An 18,177-nucleotide genomic window follows, 5' to 3' on the forward strand; every position below is an offset into this window, starting at 1 on the left:
CACCTATATTCCATGATTCGGTAAGTGTCCTAATCAATGGTTGCCAAGTTGTCTACCCCAAGAACCACTCTGGGGCTCCTGAATAAAAGACATGTACTGTGCCGTGCTATAATATCTGCTCTCCAGAGGCCCTTCTTTCTTCTTCGAGGCCATCTTGAGCTTTGTCTTTCTCTCTCTCTTTCTCACCCAAAGAGTGGTGTGCACAAGCTCTTGGTCCTCCAAACTCCTGCCTCCAGTCCTTCCTTCTAATCACCCCTATCAATCCCCGACTCTGAATTTTTCCCCTGACTTCCCCAGCACCTGGCCCCGAGTCCCTCTGGGAAAACACTGTGAGCTCAAAACAGTTGGCTGAGGTTTGTTCAGTGGGTTTGTTTGGTTGGCGTGTTTTTTTGGTTTGTTTTTTGTTTTTGCAGGTTTATTGCTCAGTGAAAGCCCAGCTATATCATGAAAAATGTGACGAGAATATAAAATTGTCCCAATTCAACAGGTTAATCAACATTATTTAGGAGGTTCTGGTTGTCACCATAATAAAACAATGATCACAAAAAATTTTAATGGTTTTATTTAAGTCAAACAACAATTGTAGGGATCCTGGGTACTGCTTTTTGAACACAAACATACAAAATTAACAAAACAAGCATTCGTGTTTCTAGTTTTAAACACTTGAGCTCTACATGTGGAATGCAGATATTTGAAAGAGATTTTCAACAAGGTCAACACAATGCATGAGATAATACACACTGGGTTATGAATTAGGCCAGTCTTCACCTCCATCTTCCCACTTATAATCCTAAAGTGGCAGGGCGTGCGGGGGGGGGGGGGGCAGGGGGGAGCATTTTTGCTTTTTCATTTCACAAATGATTGCTCAACACAGACTGAAATACACCAAAAGAAGAAAAGAGTCTTTTTATACCTCGGGAAGAAGCTACTACTCTTAAAATGATCACTTCAGGGTAACAGACATCCAAATTGATGTGGTTTTCTTTGAAACCTCATCAGTAAATCATTTCTTGCACAGTAGGCTCGGCATTAACCCTGCATTTAGGATAGGTAGTGTTATGGAGGGCTGGCTGCTGCATACCAACGTCAGTATCAAGTTCTTCGTCAGGAATTAGAGACTGTCCCGGATACCAAGCAGGACAACACTGGCAAAAAAACAAAAAGTGAACTGCAGATAGGTCAAAACAAGCTATATTTACTCTTAGAAAAAATGTCTTAAATTGTTACTGGCTATGTTGTTTTAAATGCTAGTTTATAATAGAACACAATGGAATCTTTTCTTTTTTAACACCATACATTCAAATGGTCTTTACATACGTTGTGTTACAATGCAACACATTAGACAGCATACACATCCTATCAGGGATCGAACATAATAAACTTGCCATCTGGTGCCGGCTATTTCTACAGTTACCGTAAGCTCATATTTTTCTCTATTCATCCGATTAGTCAACAGGTTGAACTGTCATCACATTAAAAATATGCAAAAGTGTTTGCTTTGTTGTATGATTTTTAAAGAAAGATATTTTCTTTCGTTTTAAGAGATTTTGTTGAAACCAGAGTTTCTTGAATCCTATTCGAAGCTGTTTTGCTCCTGTGTTGTTATTATGAGTCCAAGTACTCTGAACCACTCCTTTTAATGCTTCCTGCCTACTTAGTGTTTTTCAAGCTGTAAATTTCAATGGTTATGATAGAAACCAAGCCTCAGTGGGAAAAGCAGTGACCTTCAGAGTCCTCCCTCAAACAAATATAAGAGTTCTACTAACTTATCACTCATCCAGTTTTGCAGAAATTCCATTCACATAATTCCTATGCAAATCCGCCAGTTTTACCATATCAAATGACCCAAAGAACACCGCAGGTATCCGGGGGGAGACAGTTCACCAGTGCATCTTTAGCTTGATTTTAATGCCAATTTAAGAGACAATCCGGGCTCTGTAGTTCTTAGAGAGACAAACTGCCTAACCATTAGTTACAGCTTTTTCAAGTTAATGAACTTTTCATTTTTCACACTTTCGGTACCAAGAGATTTAACCAGGGAAAAAGCTCAAAGCTCAGGGTTCAAACTACAGCATGGAAAAATAAAGTATAGACCAAGCACCATCTACTTCCTTTGATCTCTCAAAGATGTCAATACTCCATTCCAGTGAGGGGGTGGGGGGAGTGGCTGAGCCCGGGAAGGAAACTTCAACCAAAGGGGGCAAAAAAAGATCTGTTTGGTGGCAATTTCAAAACAAGTTTCCAAACTGCAGAAGAGGCTGCAGCCCCTTTGACTTGCAGGAATTACACATAAGAAAAGAACAGAAAATACTACAAGGCATGCTTATTATTTTAATTGCCCAGGGGTTTCCAATGCAAAGCACGACAACTTAAATGCATATTCCAAATTCTTGCTCCAAAGCCGTCTTCTTTGTGTACTGAAAAGGAGGAAAGACAACCCCATCAATTGTTCTCTGCTGATAAAAGCACTGTTTTGCAGATTTCCCCCCAGATCTGGGCCAGCTTTGCTAATGACCTGCCCACCCACCTGGGACCCTTCCCAAGGTGGCCCCCCGGGAACTGCCCCACACCTTCAGGTGCCCAAATCCTCGACGGTGGGCAGTCCCGAGAAGGCCTTTTCGTTCAGCTGTTGGCCTCCACGAAGACGCAACCTGAAAGAATTCGTGCCGCCTATTTTCCTAGAGGAGGCAGGGGGTCAACAGCTACACCTTTCTATCCCACTTGTTTTTGTCCTCCCGAAACACACATCTGAAGGTGAATCTGCAAACTTTTTCTGCAGGGGAAAAAAACAAAAACAAAAACAAAAAAACACGAGCTCGAGATCCCAGAGCTACCAGGGGTTCTTTCACCCGCCAGGATTTAGGCAGTTAAGCAAAAGCTGAATGAAAGTTTTCGGGGCTGTGGCCTTCCCCCCCACCCCACCCCCGCCTTCGCGTAGGATCACCAGCTGTTAGCACACACAAAAGCTGCGACAGTGCCATTTCTCAGAGGTCCACGTTTAAATGAGATATGCAGAAAAAGGGGCCCCGAGCAACGCTTACGGTTCGAACTCGCAATGGCACGTTTTATTATGGAAATGGTACCTGCGTGTCCCCTCCCGGGCCCCGCCATTGTCCTGGAGGAAAAAGCGGCCGCTCATTGGCATTTTTAGGGGGATCGGACTTGCTGCGGCCTCCCGACCCGGCACAAGAACTCAAAATGGCACCCCCACCCCCACCCCGGAGGGCCCGCAGGAGAGGTTTTCAGTCGGGACGGGAGGGTGGGGCGGCCTCCAGCGGGCTTCAAGTCCAAGTCCCCTGGGAGCCCCAACACCCAGAAGGCTCGCCAACTTCCCACGCCCAGAATGCCCTGGAAGAACTTCTTCGCTTCCGTTTTTTCACAATTTTGCGATCGGCCGCCACGACCTACGTTCTCCCGCGAGGCGCTCGGAGCCGAGGAATAACGAGGGAGTTTAAAGCACACAACAGTTCGGCAGCCCGCAGTCAGCGCTTTGCTGCGCTCCGCGGGGGTTCGCATCCGGCCGCCATGTTCATCACTCGAGAGCCGCCCCAAAACCACCCCCCTTCCCCACACCCCTCTCCTCCCCTCCCTCCCCGCTCCGCCGAGGCCGCGGCGCAGCAAAGGCGCTTTCAACTCTCCCCCCACCCCCTGGCAGTCGGAGAGGCTCGACGGCTGCGGGGTGTGCGCCTGCGCCGGAGTGCGGGCGGTTGGGGGGGGCGGCGGGCTTGAAAAGGCCGGAGCGACGGGGAGCGGGGGAGGGGGAGGGGTTGGGGCCCGGGCCGAGCCTACCCTTTCCTCGCAGCGGGTCCCCGCTCCGGCCCCGGCCCGGCTCTCGCACGTGCGCGCTAAAAACCCACTTCAAAGTCTGCTCTCGGCGCGGGGGCGGCCCCCTCCGGGCCGGCCCTCGGACCCTCGCACCCCTGCACCCCCAACGCGGGCCGCCAACCAGGCCCCAGGCCCTGCGAAGAGACCGGGAGGGCCGAGCCAGAGGACGCCAGCCTAGGGAGCCCCGGCAGCCGGGAGCGGCCTCCGGGCGTCCGAGTGCCTCCCTCCCTCCTCCCACCCCCACCGCCTGGAGAAAATGAATGGAACACAAAGTTTGCGGCCAGCGCTACGCTGTGGCCTTCGGAGCTCACCATTGTTTGGGCTCGTATTGACCCCAGGTCCGGATTAGGCAGCGGCTGATTCCTGCTTTACAGCCCCGCCGGCCTAATGAGGCCGGGAGGCGATGGGGCGCGAAGCGTCCGCGGAACCCGGGCGACCGCCGGCTTACGGCCGCCGAGGGCCCTGTAGGTGGAGGTCAAAGGGTCAGCGGGCCGAGACCGCGAGAGAATTGACCCTAGGAAACGAGGTCCCCTCCCCGCCCCGAGCTTCGACCGGGACTTGCAAGAGGTTGGTGTGTGCACAGGGACCCTGGGCGCCCCGACGAGGGGCCCGAGGAGCGCGGAGCGGGAGCCCTGACTTCCGAAACGCCTGGCCTCGTCCCCGGGGCAAAGCCTCGAGGGTCAGACATTGAGAGAGAAAAGCAGCCTAGCTGCCAGGCGGAGAACCCGCCCTTGGGGGCATGGGCACGCCGGTGGCTATTCTTTCACAGAAACTTGAGTGGCAAGAGGCCCTTCGACTTTTCTCCTCTGTTTGGGGGGAGGGGGAGCTTATAGGGGGAGGAGAAGGTGCCAGGGGCGCAGCGGCAAGGGGACAGCAGGCGGCAAGAAGGGGGGAGGGGCGAGGAGGTCCTGAGCACAACTTTGCAGGGAGGCTTTGTGAGCGGAGGCGGTCCCTGCTCGCTCGCCAACCTTTGCAGTAGCTGAGACGGACTGCCCTGCTTAGCCTGGACTCTGATCTTTAACCTTCCAAACTGGATGAAGGCCAGACTTCTGTCTGCTGGGAAATAGACACCTCCCCTTTCCCCACCCAACAGTGGAAATCTTAAGCTAAACCACCCAGTTTGGGAAAGATAATGGACTTTTAACAAAGGTCTTACCAGGTGCAAGAAGGAAAATAACAGGTACATCACTAAGAGCCCAGTTGACACTCATAGTTTCCAGCTGATCCATCTTTAGGGTTGCAAGGTTTTTTTGTTGGGGGGGTGCTTATTCTTTTAAGTTATTTACTGAAAATTCAAGAATATAAATGTGCACTCCCAGAGTCAGATTATAGGAGGAAAATCTGTGAAAAGTTTTCTACTGAAAGAAACTTTTTTTTTTTTTGCCAAAAAGTGACAGGGCAGAGACTATTTGGAGAAACAGGATGCTACACCAGAATTAGAGGAAATCACGTAGAGGGGCAAAGCTTTTACTTTATCTTAATATTGCTTATCATCATTGTTAATTGGTATCTTCCCCTCTTAGGACACAATGCTTTACTGTAAAAATTTTATGGTAGAATAATACCAAGCTTGCTAAGGAAAAATCAAACTCTTCTTTATGTCTCCTAAATAGATATTTAGTATTTTTACTGGCAGGGAGGAGAAGCAAGTTTCTGAGAGAATCCTGCAACCAACCCACCCCAGTCAACCCCCATTTGAAATTAGGTTAAGTTGGGGGTGGAGAGGAAATTCATGGAGAACACAGTAAATTGTGCAAGTTCAATGCATATTTCAGACAAAAAAACACTATTTAGACTTAAGTTGGAAGACACTTAGCGCCAATATTATGAACATACACTTTCTGCAAACCTGCTGAGCATTTAAAACGGACTCTGGTTTGAAGTGAAGGAAAAATCCTGAAACAGGAATTTGGTCCAGCACCCTCAGTGTCAAGGTCAAGATTGGAATGTCTGGGGTAGGAGTGGTGGACTGACCAGGTTACCTGCTCATCACTTGTGAAGTCATCCCAATCTCTCTGTTCATGGCATTCAGGCCCTTGCCTTGTCTACTGGTGGAGGAAAAGTGCAAAAAAAAAAAAAAAAACCCATTCTCCACAAACAAAAAATTGCATCCAAAACAATTTGCAATTAGAAACTGTCAATAATTGTTGACAAAGATCAGTAGATAAAATAGACTGCTTCAACTGTATCCAGGAAATCAAAGTTTCTTTTTTAATTATCAGAAGTTCTCTGGGCATTTCAATTTAAGGTTGATTTATTTGAACATGAAAAAAAATCAGGCACTAAATACAAAAATGTTATAACATAAATAAGATGTGCCAAGACTTTATTTCTTCAAAAAGAACAATAAACAAAATCCTATAATTCAAAATGATATTGTATAATACCAAAGGGACTGCCACCAAAAAACCTAGAGCATTGCCCCTTCAAGAGAAGGAGGTACTTAAGCCTATTCATTACATTTCTAAATTCTTTACAATTCCTTATCTCCACCATTCTATTTGCTGATTTGCAAGCTGGTTATTCATGCAGAGATTGGGCTCTCAATATTAAACAGCACCCTAAATTAGTTAAAAAAAAAAGTCTCTCGATACTCTACCCAGTCCAACCCGCCAATATAGTAATCAGTTTTTTCATATAACAACTGTAAAAGAACTGTTTGTCCAAATGAGTTGCTTCGCTGAAGATTAAATGGATTGTTAATATTTTATCACAAAGCAAACAACCATTTTTCATTGTTATTGATTTTAATGGAAACAATGCTCTTAACATCTGTGCCTACAAACCATGAACTTTAAAAATACATATTTTGCAAATGTTTTTTTCTTTCCATATCATTTCAGAACCGCTGCAGTTATTACACCGCTATAAAAATGTTATGAATAACTGATAATTATGAATTGAACTATATACAGCAAAACAAGTCAGCCTTTGCCTTCCAAAACTGTAAATGGACTATGGTTCTTTTAAGAAGCACTTTAACCATAAGTAAGCACGGCTCAACTGGCCTTACTCATCACCACTGTTTCAGACATACGCTTACTTTTGAAAATATATAGATAGCTAGATAGATTTGATAGGCAGATTAGATAAGTCATAGATACAAACATATATATGTATATGGGTGATCCCTCGATAGAATACACAGACATGCATCCTGCCACAATGTTCATTTTTATGTAAGGTAATAAAAAACTAAGGGACATAAAACTCATTAGGTTACCTTATGTTTATATATGTAGGGCAGGGATGATTAAATCCAGCTTCTCAGTCTTTGAAATACAAGATTGAGATGTCATGGCCACTAACTGAACTGATCAGTAATATTTGATTTGCATGCTGAAAATCCAGGACAAACACATTTAAACTCGCAGTTAAACAACCATCTGAGCTACAGATAAAGAAAGGAGGGTCTCCCCAGATGGAAACTGACACTGTAAGGAATCTACACTGCAATAGAAAAATAATTTAACAATTAAAAAAGGGATCTGAGTGAGTTATAAATACCAACAAACAAGATTTCATTTGCTTACGTCTCCTCTTTGTAGAGGGAGGCTGTTACAAAACAAGAGAAAGGAGTCAGTGGTTCAAAAACTGTAAATTGTGTTCTTCTTTCAAAACAATAAAATTTAATGCTAAAGCAGTTATAATCAAAAGCTGTACAGCATTTGTTAGAAAACATTTTTTTCCATAAATATTGTTCAGTTCCCGGCACTTGTAGCAATAATTAAATTACAAACGATAAATATGGCATCAATGGATATGTATTTACAAAAAAAAAAGTTATTACAAAAGGCAACTGTATACTAAACGTCACAATCTGTGTAGAGTAACATCACATCCTCAGCCTGAAAAAATACTGAACAACAGTTTCGACCCCATTAGACAAAAATACATTCACAAGTGTAATGCTTTGAGGAAAAGTTCAAGACATAACAGGACTTTGGCACGGTTTAAGACTGTGAGAGTTTAAACAATCACCACTAAGGCGAAGAATTTCCATCAGTTTAACATCACCACCAACAACAAGCCTTCTATAACTTCCTCTCAAGAAACAGGACAAGTGTTAAAATGAGCTGAAGGAGTTTAGGAATGGGGTGTGCAGAGAGCAAGAGAAAAGGGAGGAAAAAGCAGTGAAAAAGATTTTTTTTGAAAATCCTTCAAATGCCAAAACATATTTTCTAATCCTGAGAAAAGGGCATGGCTACTTTTGGATCTTGCCCAAAAACCTTCCTGGACAATTGCAATTAACAAGATGTAACCCTATATATGGCCTCTTGCCTTAAAAAACTCCATTTCCATCTGATTGGTCTCAGTTTCCTTTTTAAAATGCATTTGGTCCATTCTATGGTTAACAGGGTTTGTGTTTGTGTTTGTCCTCAGACGTACCATTCGTTAAAATTGGGAGGAAGTCCAGGGTTGTGGCTGGTGCTAGTTTGAACTGCAGAAGGGGTTTTAGTGGTATCTTTACTGTTTGCAGAAGCTATAGCGGGTGGAGTGGAAGATTCATAGCCTGAACTGGCAGCAGGGGAGGAATCTGACCCTTGAGATTCATGAACCTAAAATTAACATGTATATATTATAATGAATATAATTCCAACTGGCATTGTGCAAGCAAAAACAAGAGCAGAATTCGAGCACTGTAAGAGCAAGACCGCCCAGTGACCCACTTAAACGAGAAATGCTGCTGATTTGGGTTTTTTTTTGTTTTTAATCTCCATATTACCGATGTCTAGAAAACCCGGAGATGGTCGCCAACACAACAGCTTCAGCCCTAAGACCGGCATTACGGAAAAGGAATACAACACCTTGTCTTATCCATGCCCTTTCTCCGCGGATGGAGTGGGATAAGCACTTGGTCTTTGGGGCCTCTAAAATACTCCCTCCCGGCCCAGGTTTCACCAAGCCCGCTTCGGCTTGGGAAAGCAGGTACGGAGAAAGGTGGCACAGGCGCCCTGGGCGCTGCGAGGTCTCAAATGCGTGGGAATCCGACCACGCTCCTCGGCCCTATTGTTTGATCGGCAGCCGAAGAGCGAATGAACCACCCACCCCCGGGTTCGGCGCGGGTACTCCGGGTTCCCACCGCGGGCTGTGCCGGGAAGAGGCCGCCACTACAACCTCCAGCCCCGGCGAGCTCGGTTAGAGCTTCCCAGTAAACAACCAATTGTTCCTCTGCTCCCTCCTCCTCCCCACTGTGCCCTCCCCACTGTGCTCTCCCCGCCCCCCCCCCCCCGGGTGCCCAAAATGGGTTCAAGGTGTCACCGCTGGAGCAAATCGGATTTAACGTGGAGGATACAGGGTTGGCAGCGCGGGCGCTTCCGTTCCGCGGCCCGCTGTCGGGCCGAGTGTTTATAAACCGCCGACCGCTAATAAAGAGGTAATTACCTTCATGTGCTTGCGCAGGGAGCTCGGGTGCGTGTAGGACTTGTCGCACACTTTGCAGATATAGGGCTTGTCCGAGGTGTGCACATGCATGTGCTTCTTGCGGTCGCTGCTGTTGGCAAAGCGTCTGTCGCAGCCTTCGAATTCACATTTGAACGGTTTCTCACCTGCAAGAGGCAAAAACGCAAAGGGGCAAAAATATGATCAGGGCCCGGAGCTTCCTAGGGCCCAGCAGCGGGAGACGCAGCGCCCGGCGGTCTGGCCGGAGAGGGAGCGCCGACTGGGGGCGGCTGTGGCGTCTCGGTTCCCTGGAGAAAAATGGAGAGCGCTGGTTAAGCCCGCTGGGCTGGGGAGTGGTGGTCGGGGCGGGGGTGGGGCAGGGTCGGCCCCGAACCTGCGCGTCCCTTTGTTCTCGCGCAGGATGGGGAAGCTTCTGGCTCCTCCAAACTTTCCCCTAACTTGTGCTTCCATCCCACCCGACCCAGGGCTCCCAACGCGTGGCCACGCTCCGCCGCTACCTCGGCGATGTAACCCAGCCCCGGCGGGACAATGGACCGGGGACGGGACAATCCCGTTCAGGTCCTTCTTTGTACCCTTTAATTCGCCTCTTTCAAATGTGGCGGTTTTGCTAAACCCAGTATTAAAAAGCAGGGGTCGTCGTACTTAACGTTCGAAAAGAGAAACCTATATAAATCCAGGGGCTCCAGACAGTTTTACAAGATGTTCGGAACAAGCCACGAAACTGAGGTGCCTTTTCTACTTTTAGCTTTCCTCCCGAAGTACTGAATTGAACCTGGAACTCCAAATAAAAATAGTTTGACAAAAGTATCAGTCATTTAATTAGGAGATGTGCCAATCAAGGGTAAAAAAGAGCGGAAGTAACCGAAAGTTAGTTTTCATTAGCATTTCTATGGTTGCCTTCCCCGAATGTGTGCCGAGAGCTAAGTCGCTTGTAAGCAATCCGCTCTCATCACATTCGGAGTCCCTTCCTAGTAACCCAGAAAAGAGACAAAAAGAGGCGGCGCCAGTTGGCTCCTGGGCGCGAGAAGGTTCCAATTAGTTCCTGAGACCGCGGAGCCGTCTGCCCGGGAAGTTAGAACTGGGCAAAAGCGCCGCGGGGCGGGGAGGGCGAGAGGTGGAGGGACACTGACAGCGCTTCTTTCCCGAACGGCCCCGGCGGGGCGCCGCCCCTCTCTTTGGTCGCCACCCCTCTCCCTCGCGCGGCAAGTCGGCTCCGTGGCGCGGTGCCGCTGTGAGTCACGCGCCCGCCTGCCTTACCCCTTACCTGTGTGGGTCCTCTTGTGGATCTTGAGGTTCTCGGAGCGGGCAAAGATCTTCCCGCAGCCCGGGAAGGGGCAGGGGAAGGGTTTCTCGCCCGTGTGCACTCGAATGTGGTTGACCAGTTTGTACTTCGCCTTGAAGGACTTGCCCTCGCGAGGGCACTCCTCCCAGTAGCAGACGTGGTTGTTCTGCTCCGGGCCCCCCACATGCTCCATGGTGACATGTGTCACCAGCTCGTGCATGGTGCTGAAGGTCCGGTCGCAGCTCTTCTTGGGCCGGCTCAGCTGAGCCTCGTCGATCCACTTGCACGACAGCTCCTGTTTGATGGGCTGCCGCATATAACGGAAGAAGGCGCCGGGCCCGTGGTGGGCCGCCACGTTCACGCCCATGTTCATGTTCATGGGGCTGTAGTTAGGGAACTGCGCGCCGGCCGTGTAGGGGTCTGTGCGCGGGCTGGCCACCGGGCGGTACGGGTCGGCGCGGCCGAACAGCTCCCCGCGCAGCCCCAGGTGGACCTGGTTGTTGTCCACGTGCCCTGTGGGCGACGGGTGCCCGGCGCCCTGCTCATGCAGACCGGGGAAGAGCAGGTAGCCAGGGGGCTCGGGAATGCCAGCTGGAGCGTGCAGGCTGCTCGCCGAGCCGGCGAAGAGCCCGTGCTGCCCGCCACCCGAGGCCGCCTCGCTGAGCCCGGAGCCGCGCTGGCGGAACAGAAAGTCGCGCGTGGAGTTGAAGGCGGCGGAGGCGGCACCGCCGTAGCTGGGCACCTGGCCGGCGTGGTGATGGTGGTGATGGTGGTGGTGATGATGGCCCAGGGCGTTGGCGTAACCCGAGCCCTGCGGCGTGAACGCGGAGCTCTGGCCCGAAGACAGATCGTGAGCCGCCGCGGGGCTCAGCTTGAAGGCGGCGGCGGCGGCGGCGGCGGCGGCGGCGTGGGGCGAGTCCCCGAAGGGATTCAGCCCCATGCCCGCCGGCTCGCGGTTGGGCATCTCGTGGTGGCGCGGCGCGCCGAAGCTGCCCACTCCCAGCCCGGGGAACTGCGGGCCTCCGTCCAGGAGCATCGTCATGGGTGGGGCGTTCTGGGCACAGGCGATACCGCTGAACTGAGCGAGGGTGCGGGCGAAGGAGATCTCCAAAGTGCCGCAGTCGGCGAGGGGTGGCGGCGGTTGGACACTGCCGGGAGACCCCCAAGGCGGTGCCAGGGGCTGCAACTTTCCGTCGCTGTGAGAGTCTCCTGCAGAGGGATAGGAGGGAGGAGGGGAAGTAGAGGAGCAGGAGGGGGGGGGAGGAGGGGAGAAGAAGGAGCGGGGAGAAGGGAGGAGAAAAGACTCTGGGACTAGATCTGGTTTAACAAACTAACAGGCGCGCACAAAGAAAAATAAGCAAAATAATAAGTGGAGGGCGGAGTTGGCCAATCCGGTCCCGGGCACCCCTCCTCTCCCCGAGAGCGCAGCACCGCGGGGCCAGGAGGCTCCCTCGGCACGGGCCTCCCGGCTGGGCTGCGCTTAGTAGCAGAGCCGGCTCGTGGCCGGCGGGCAGGCAGCAGGCTGGAGGCAGGCTCGGTCCTCGCCGCTCGCCGCGCGAGTCCCAGCCTCTTCGCCTCCAGAGTAATGTCCTTGGACTGATAAAGTCAATCACTCACTCCTCTCACATAAACCGAGCGGGAGGCCGCGCGGCGCGCGCCAATGGGGAGCCAGCTGGCCCGCGGTCACCTGACCCCCGGCCCTGCAGCCCATTGGCCGCCGCCACACTGATTGGCAGCGCGGAGCGGGGAACATGGCAGCCGCAGCCGAGCGACCGCCGCTGATTGGGCCGTGGCCGGGCGCCTGGCAGGTGAGGCGGCGGCGGCGGCCCGGCGCCCGCGAGTGGGCTCCGCGGAGCTTGCGCTGCTGTGGGGAACTGGAGCCAGGCTCGAGTCAGCGGCCGGCGGGGCGGCGCCGGGCCTCTCCCTGGCTTCCCTCCGGCCCGAAGCGGGCAGGCACCCCTCACGCGCTTTACCCGCTTTGGCCAAACGCACTCTTTGCCCCGCGAGGATCGTTCCCACCGTCGGCGCGGCGCCGGACGTCCAGCCCCGCTTGGGCCCCCGCCGCCTCACCACCCGGAGAGAGGGCCCTCTCGGCGGCCGCAGGGCGGTGATCCTGGGGCGAGCGTAGCACTTCCAGGTTCACGGCCCATTAGCCGCGTCCTCCCCACACGCCACCGTGGGCCCTGATGGCTCCGAGACCACGGACCCGGGCCGGCCAGCTCGCCGTGCGGGCCCCGAGCTGCTGCTGGCCGTCCGAGGCCCAAGCGAGGAGAAACGATTACAATTAGAGCCGATCGCCCTTACTTCCGTCTGAGCCAAGCGTTGACTCTTTAGTTTGTGAGTGGTGGCTATACTCGCCGCTGCCCCTGCCCCCCCCCATATATGACACACCAGCCACAGCTCAGCAAACACACAACATCGTAAACGCAAGCACGTCTCTGGGAACACTCACGCAGCACAGTTAACACAGAGCTAAACAGAAGCGTAAGCACATACAAACCAGTACCACAACAAACTACACACAAAACGGTAAAAACACAGGCACATAACAAACGGAACACACAACAGGGTAAATACACGCACACAACACAGCAAACACAGACACAAGTACAAATACTAAACACGCACAGAATGCACTTAGCCTGCGCACACAACACACTAAACACACTACACAGCAAACTCTCTAGACACACGCTAGATCAGCGTGGTTTCCAACCCAAAGGGTAATCGGCTTCGAATTCTCAACATTTTCAAATGCAAAAGTGGGGGGGGGGCAGGAATGGAGACTGTGGGGTGGAATTTTCTTCTCTCTGAACAGCCAAGGCTTTGCTCTCTTCTACTCCTACCCAGACAAGCACATAGTGACCTCAGGGAATTCTTACCCCTTGAGGATTTACCTTCCAGAGTTGTGTGCTGAAGCACACCCCCCACCACACACACACCCCACCCGACCCCCACCCCGCCTGGTGCTAGGTCTTTCTGGACTTAATGGCCAGGTTCAGACAGGGCTATAAATCCACTCATTTTTTTGTCCGGCAGGGTATTTGCAAAGAATGCAGGAGAGTGGAAGTGGAACGAAAAGGCCCACAGAAAGATGGCTGTGATTGTCACATCCCGAACAGGGCCGAGCCCCCAAAGTCTGCGCCTTGAGTCAGCCTCACAACCTGGCCGCCATCTCTCTGTAGGAAACAGAACATCTGATCAAGTTCAGAGGCGCTTGGAGAGACAGCCTCAAGCAGCGCTTTCTAACTGCGGCCTTTCGCTTCCTGCCCCCCAATCCGCCGGGCCTGGCCAAGACTTCACCTTCTTTCTTTGCCATTTTGCTGGGGGGAAACCCTGCCGGTAGCACACTTACACCCCCTCCCATCAAACTCGCCCCAATTCTCCCACTCCATCCACAGCTCTCTCCCCAGGTTGGAAGGTGAGTTCACTACTGACTTAAATGATTACATCTACTGAAAATAGGCTCTCCAAGAACGGTTTCAGTGTCGCTCAGCAGAAGGTTTCTTTGCGGGGGGGGGGGGGGGGAGGGGACTCAGAGAAGAACAAATATGCCTAAATCATGCAAATGAATTCCCTAGAGTCAGGTTTACAAAAAGGGAGGATTGCTTTTCTTTCTTTCCCCCTTTCTTTTCACTTTGCCCTTTCTATCCTTCCTTCCCTCTACCTCTCCTCACCTCCCACCGACCCCCGCGGACCCTGGGCGCGGAGTTGCATAGAAAAAGTTTGGATTTCCTCCGGTCGCCAGGGCAGAGGAGAGCGGTTCTCGAGGCTCGGGGGGGCGGGGTGGGGGTAGCTGTCAGGCGGTGCGAGGGTTTGCGGGGAGCCCGGCCAGGTACCCCCCCCCGCCCCCGAGAACCTGGGGCCTTGCGCGTTTGGGAGTCAGGGCGGACTGCGGGGCGAGGGGCCGAGGGAGGAAGGCGGCCGAGGGAGCCCAACCGGCCCCTTCAGGGGGAGGGGGCCTGAGCGCAGGGCAGGGGGATGTTGCGGCTGCTGACCTACCCGGTGCCCAGTGTCCGTTTTGATATGGCCACATTCCGATAATTAATTGCCTCCAGCACGTGCTCTGTAGTCCCTGGAACAAAAAGGCATAATTCAATTAGATCATCAACCGAGAAGTGGGGAGGGGGGGAATGCTTGTTAAGGGGCCGACCTGAGGCGGTTCAGCCAGGCCAAAACCCCGGGCGGTGGAACCCTTCCCGGGACATCCCGGCCCAGCCCGAGTGTGCGACTCTGGGGGGGTGTCGGTGCTCGGGGAGGCGCAGGGTCCCCAGATGTCCCCGAGAGGACGAGGCTGGGGGCTTTGTGAACAGCAGGACAGAGGCAGACCATTTCGGATTCTATTTTGGTTGGTTTGGGTGGAGGTTTCCTTTTTGGGAGGGGGAACCCTGACCCTCGAAACAGATAGAAGGCGAAGTATCTCCAGATACAGCAAGTTTACCGCCTATGAAAACAAAGCCCCCTCCCCCAAAGCAAACCACTCCTGTTAGGCAATAAGAGTAATAATGATACAGCGGAAGTTTCCCTGATTACCTGCAGCCCTCACCCCTCAACTTGCTTTTCGGAGGAGACCCTGGGAAGAACTTCGGGGCACAGAGGACTTTGGGGAGCTGTGTCCGAAAGCAGAGTGGTGGCCGAAAGAAAGAAAAGCAGAGAAAAGTTTTGCCTGCACTCAGGCTGGAGAGGGAAGGCAGGAGTTCTCGTTCCCTCGTTTTCTCAGGTGGAGAAAGGAATCACTGGGCTAGCCAAGGCAGGGCAACTGGAACCCAGGGGTCGTGGGTCCTATTTTACGCTATAACCGAGGCTCCTTCGGCAGCGTTGGCTTACTGGGGTTTACATGTGTATTAGGCAGCGTAAATTAACCAATAAATCTCTTTTATGCATCCCCCAGTTGTATGTGGTCTGGTCTAAATATCCACATGTCTGTATGGATAGGAAATATAATGGGATCCGTTCCCTCACACTGAGTTCAAACAGTAAATAGGAAAAAGATTTATTCTCATGCCCAAATCTGAAGCAATAAATAAAATCAGTGACACTGGTCACTGCCAAACAAGCAAAGCTTTTGAGCCTGAATTTTAGGATCCATCTTAGAGAAGCAGGAGGGAAACAGAACATCCAGACCGGAGGGGGGGGACAAACTGGTTGCTCTGTACAACCCAGACCCCACTCTGCATCACTTGTTTCCTCACGCCAGCCTCCTCAAAAAACAAAACAAAACAAAACAAAACATGTACAGCACATTGTGCTATCGGGCAGGATTTCTTTCGAAACCCATTTTCTGTGGCGGCCATGAAATTATCCTAAGTCGGAGACCTAGCAATTTTCTTTAAGTCCAAGGGAAACACTGCGGTCTTTTCTTCTGTTTTGTATTTAGAAAAGACTTGCAATCTAACACTCGCAACATTTTAAAGACCCTTTAAACCCAGCAAGCGGATTTCCGTTCTGCCAATGCTTCCTGATTTATTTCAATAAATGAATCTTTGAATCCAGGAAGGGAATTATTCCAAGACGCTGAATTTGGTGCCCCTGCCTCTTCCTACTGGAGCACGGAGTGTTTCTCGTTGAAACATGTCCTTGAAACTCACCATTATTTGCATTTTTTCTTCCTGGTAAATGACACTTTCTTTACATAAATCCCCACCCTCTTTTCAGAGTCCCAGGTCTTTTTTTAAAAGAAAAACTGCACATCGCGATAAAAAATGAAGGGCGAGAAAGCTGGGAAAGGAATGCGTTTTTAACTCCTCTTTATTTTTATGCTAAGATAAAGCTCTTAATTGGCTTCAGGGGCCGAGCTCAACTATCGATCTCCGGAGCCCGGGGACCTGCGGACACACTCGCCAACCGCTCATTTGGGCTCCGGATTTCATTGGCCACATTAGAGTTTTCACCACACTCCCATCATTCAATACATGTTTTATAAGCCCTAAATGCCCTGAAAATACAATATAGAATGAGCAAATAGATATTGTTAATCAACCCTTTTAAAAAATCTGTTTTGCCTTTGTCCTCCAGTCCAAGACACATCGCTGACCAGTGTAATGAAATGCAAACCAGATGGGAATGAGACATTTTCATTGTACTTGTCAATCAAGGCTGTGCAAAATTTATATATATATATATATATATATATATATATATGAACGTAAGAGACTCAGGCTAAAGTAAAGTAAAGAGGAATGAACTTGGAGAAGGCAGGCAGGGAACTGAACTAGAGCTATCAAAATCCAGTTTGGGATTATGAGGAGAGCCCCAGGAATACAGGAAATGGAGTGAAGCTGTGGGCAGTGGGCAGTACTCTCGGAGTCTGGGAGCAAGGCTCTTAGTGAGCCGTGGTCGTGGCCCACCACGATGCCAGCATCTTTACTACTCTGGGGGTGCCTAAATGTTAGCCTCCAGGCTCTAAGGCACCCTGGCAGTGGCTCTGAGTGCCAGAAGGACAAGTCACATTGGGAGAGGACTTCCCCTTCAGGATCAGAACCCCTTGTAGGTGGGGAGCGCCCAGCCAAGGGGAGAGGGAGACCCAGGCAGAGGCCGGTGGACAATGACGTATTTGATTTGTGTTTACAGGTCCTTCCCCAGAGACCTGAAGAGATAGGTGAAGGAGAATGGATTTGGGGTGTGAAGCTTGCCTGACGTTCTGGAGCACACATTTACTCGGGACCCCAAGTTCCTTCCAGCTGCCAAATGCTCTGTTTGTTCTGATATGTAAATGATAAAGTGGCTGGACTATGCTGAGGTATTTGCTCCATTTCTCTGCTTTGGGACACGATCCTGCTCCCAGAGTGACAGGAGGGGTACCTTTGGGCCACATCATGGATTCTGGCAGTGAATCTCATCCGTGGGGCTTCGGTTTGGAATTGCATTCCCCTAATCCAGGCCCTTTCCACCATTCCCTCTTCCTCCTTCCTTCCTCCCTGGGACCAGAGGCTACAGTACCCCAGTGATCTCTTCTCTTTTGCCCACGCTGAGAGGGCGCATTCCTGCCACCTAAAAATATGCTGGCCCCAGCCCATTCAACTCCCAAGGAACTTCATGTAGGTCAGGAAGGGCATTTTGTAAAATGGAATTGTCCGAGTTTTTGCATTGGGTTTGGAGTCACTTGTGTAGTCCTTTCCTAGTGAGGGGGTGGGAGGAAAGGGCTTTGATATTAAAACAAAGAACAGCACCCCCCTTCTCACCCTTTTGTTTCCCCACCTCCAAACAAGACAGAGTAGGGGTAAATTAGACTAACTTCTAGTTTGAATGTGATTTGGCAACTGGCAAGCCAGATCTAGCCCATAGCCTATGTGGCATTTGTATGGCCCCTGGAGGGAAGAATGTGTGTGTGTGTCTGTGTGTCTGTGTGTGTGTGTGTGTGTGTCTGTGTGTCTGTGTGTGTGTGTCTGTGTGTGTGTGTGGGCTTTAATTCTTCAAGGAGCTAGAAGTAGAAAAAGGAGAAGGAGAAGAAAGGGGTGAGGGAGATTATGCTTCCGGGAGTGAATGTGGCCGGCAAGGCCTAAACTATTTTCTATCTGACCCTTTACAGAAAAAGCTTGCTGATCCCTGGAGTAGCTGGGCTGCAGCCTCCACCAAGGCTGGGGAGGCTTTTTCTTTTTCTTTCTTTCTTTTTTTTTTTAAGATTTTATTTTTAAGTCACCCCACACCCAATGTGGGGCTCGAACTCA

General features: G+C 50.9%; 1 protein-coding gene across 2 annotated transcripts; it reads right to left on the reverse strand.

The window, feature by feature from the left end:
• Positions 1-995: 995 nt before the first annotated feature.
• Positions 996-11,552, reverse strand: ZIC3 (Zic family zinc finger 3). Of its 2 annotated transcripts, none has more exons than XM_028096419.1 (3): positions 10,493-11,552; positions 9,211-9,374; positions 996-1,145 (listed from the first exon to the last, which is right to left on the reverse strand). In XM_028096419.1, the coding sequence occupies exons 1-3, from the start codon at positions 11,550-11,552 to the stop codon at positions 996-998; spliced, it is 1,374 nt and encodes a 457-aa protein (XP_027952220.1). The 2 variants fall into 2 exon arrangements, with proteins under 2 accessions (XP_027952220.1, XP_027952219.1); XM_028096418.1 differs by lacking the exon at positions 996-1,145 and adding an exon at positions 8,205-8,384.
• Positions 11,553-18,177: the final 6,625 nt, after the last annotated feature.

This window comes from Eumetopias jubatus, unplaced genomic scaffold (assembly GCF_037043125.1).
Source record: "Eumetopias jubatus isolate StellerSeaLion01/CBP00866 unplaced genomic scaffold, mEumJub1_p1.0 scaffold_11, whole genome shotgun sequence".
Classification (NCBI taxonomy): domain Eukaryota; kingdom Metazoa; phylum Chordata; class Mammalia; order Carnivora; family Otariidae; genus Eumetopias; species Eumetopias jubatus.

Bases quoted from the DNA above. Each gene is read 5' to 3' on its own strand.
- ZIC3 (XM_028096418.1), bottom strand. From the start codon at position 11,552: ATGACGATGCTCCTGGACGGAGGCCCGCAGTTCCCCGGGCTGGGAGTG. The intron at 9,375-10,492 runs GTAAGGGGTAAG...TGCCTCTTGCAG, and splicing joins CCACAAGAGGACCCACACAG to GTGAGAAACCGTTCAAATGT. The intron at 8,385-9,210 runs GTAATTACCTCT...TGTTAATTTTAG, and splicing joins CCCTGCGCAAGCACATGAAG to GTTCATGAATCTCAAGGGTC.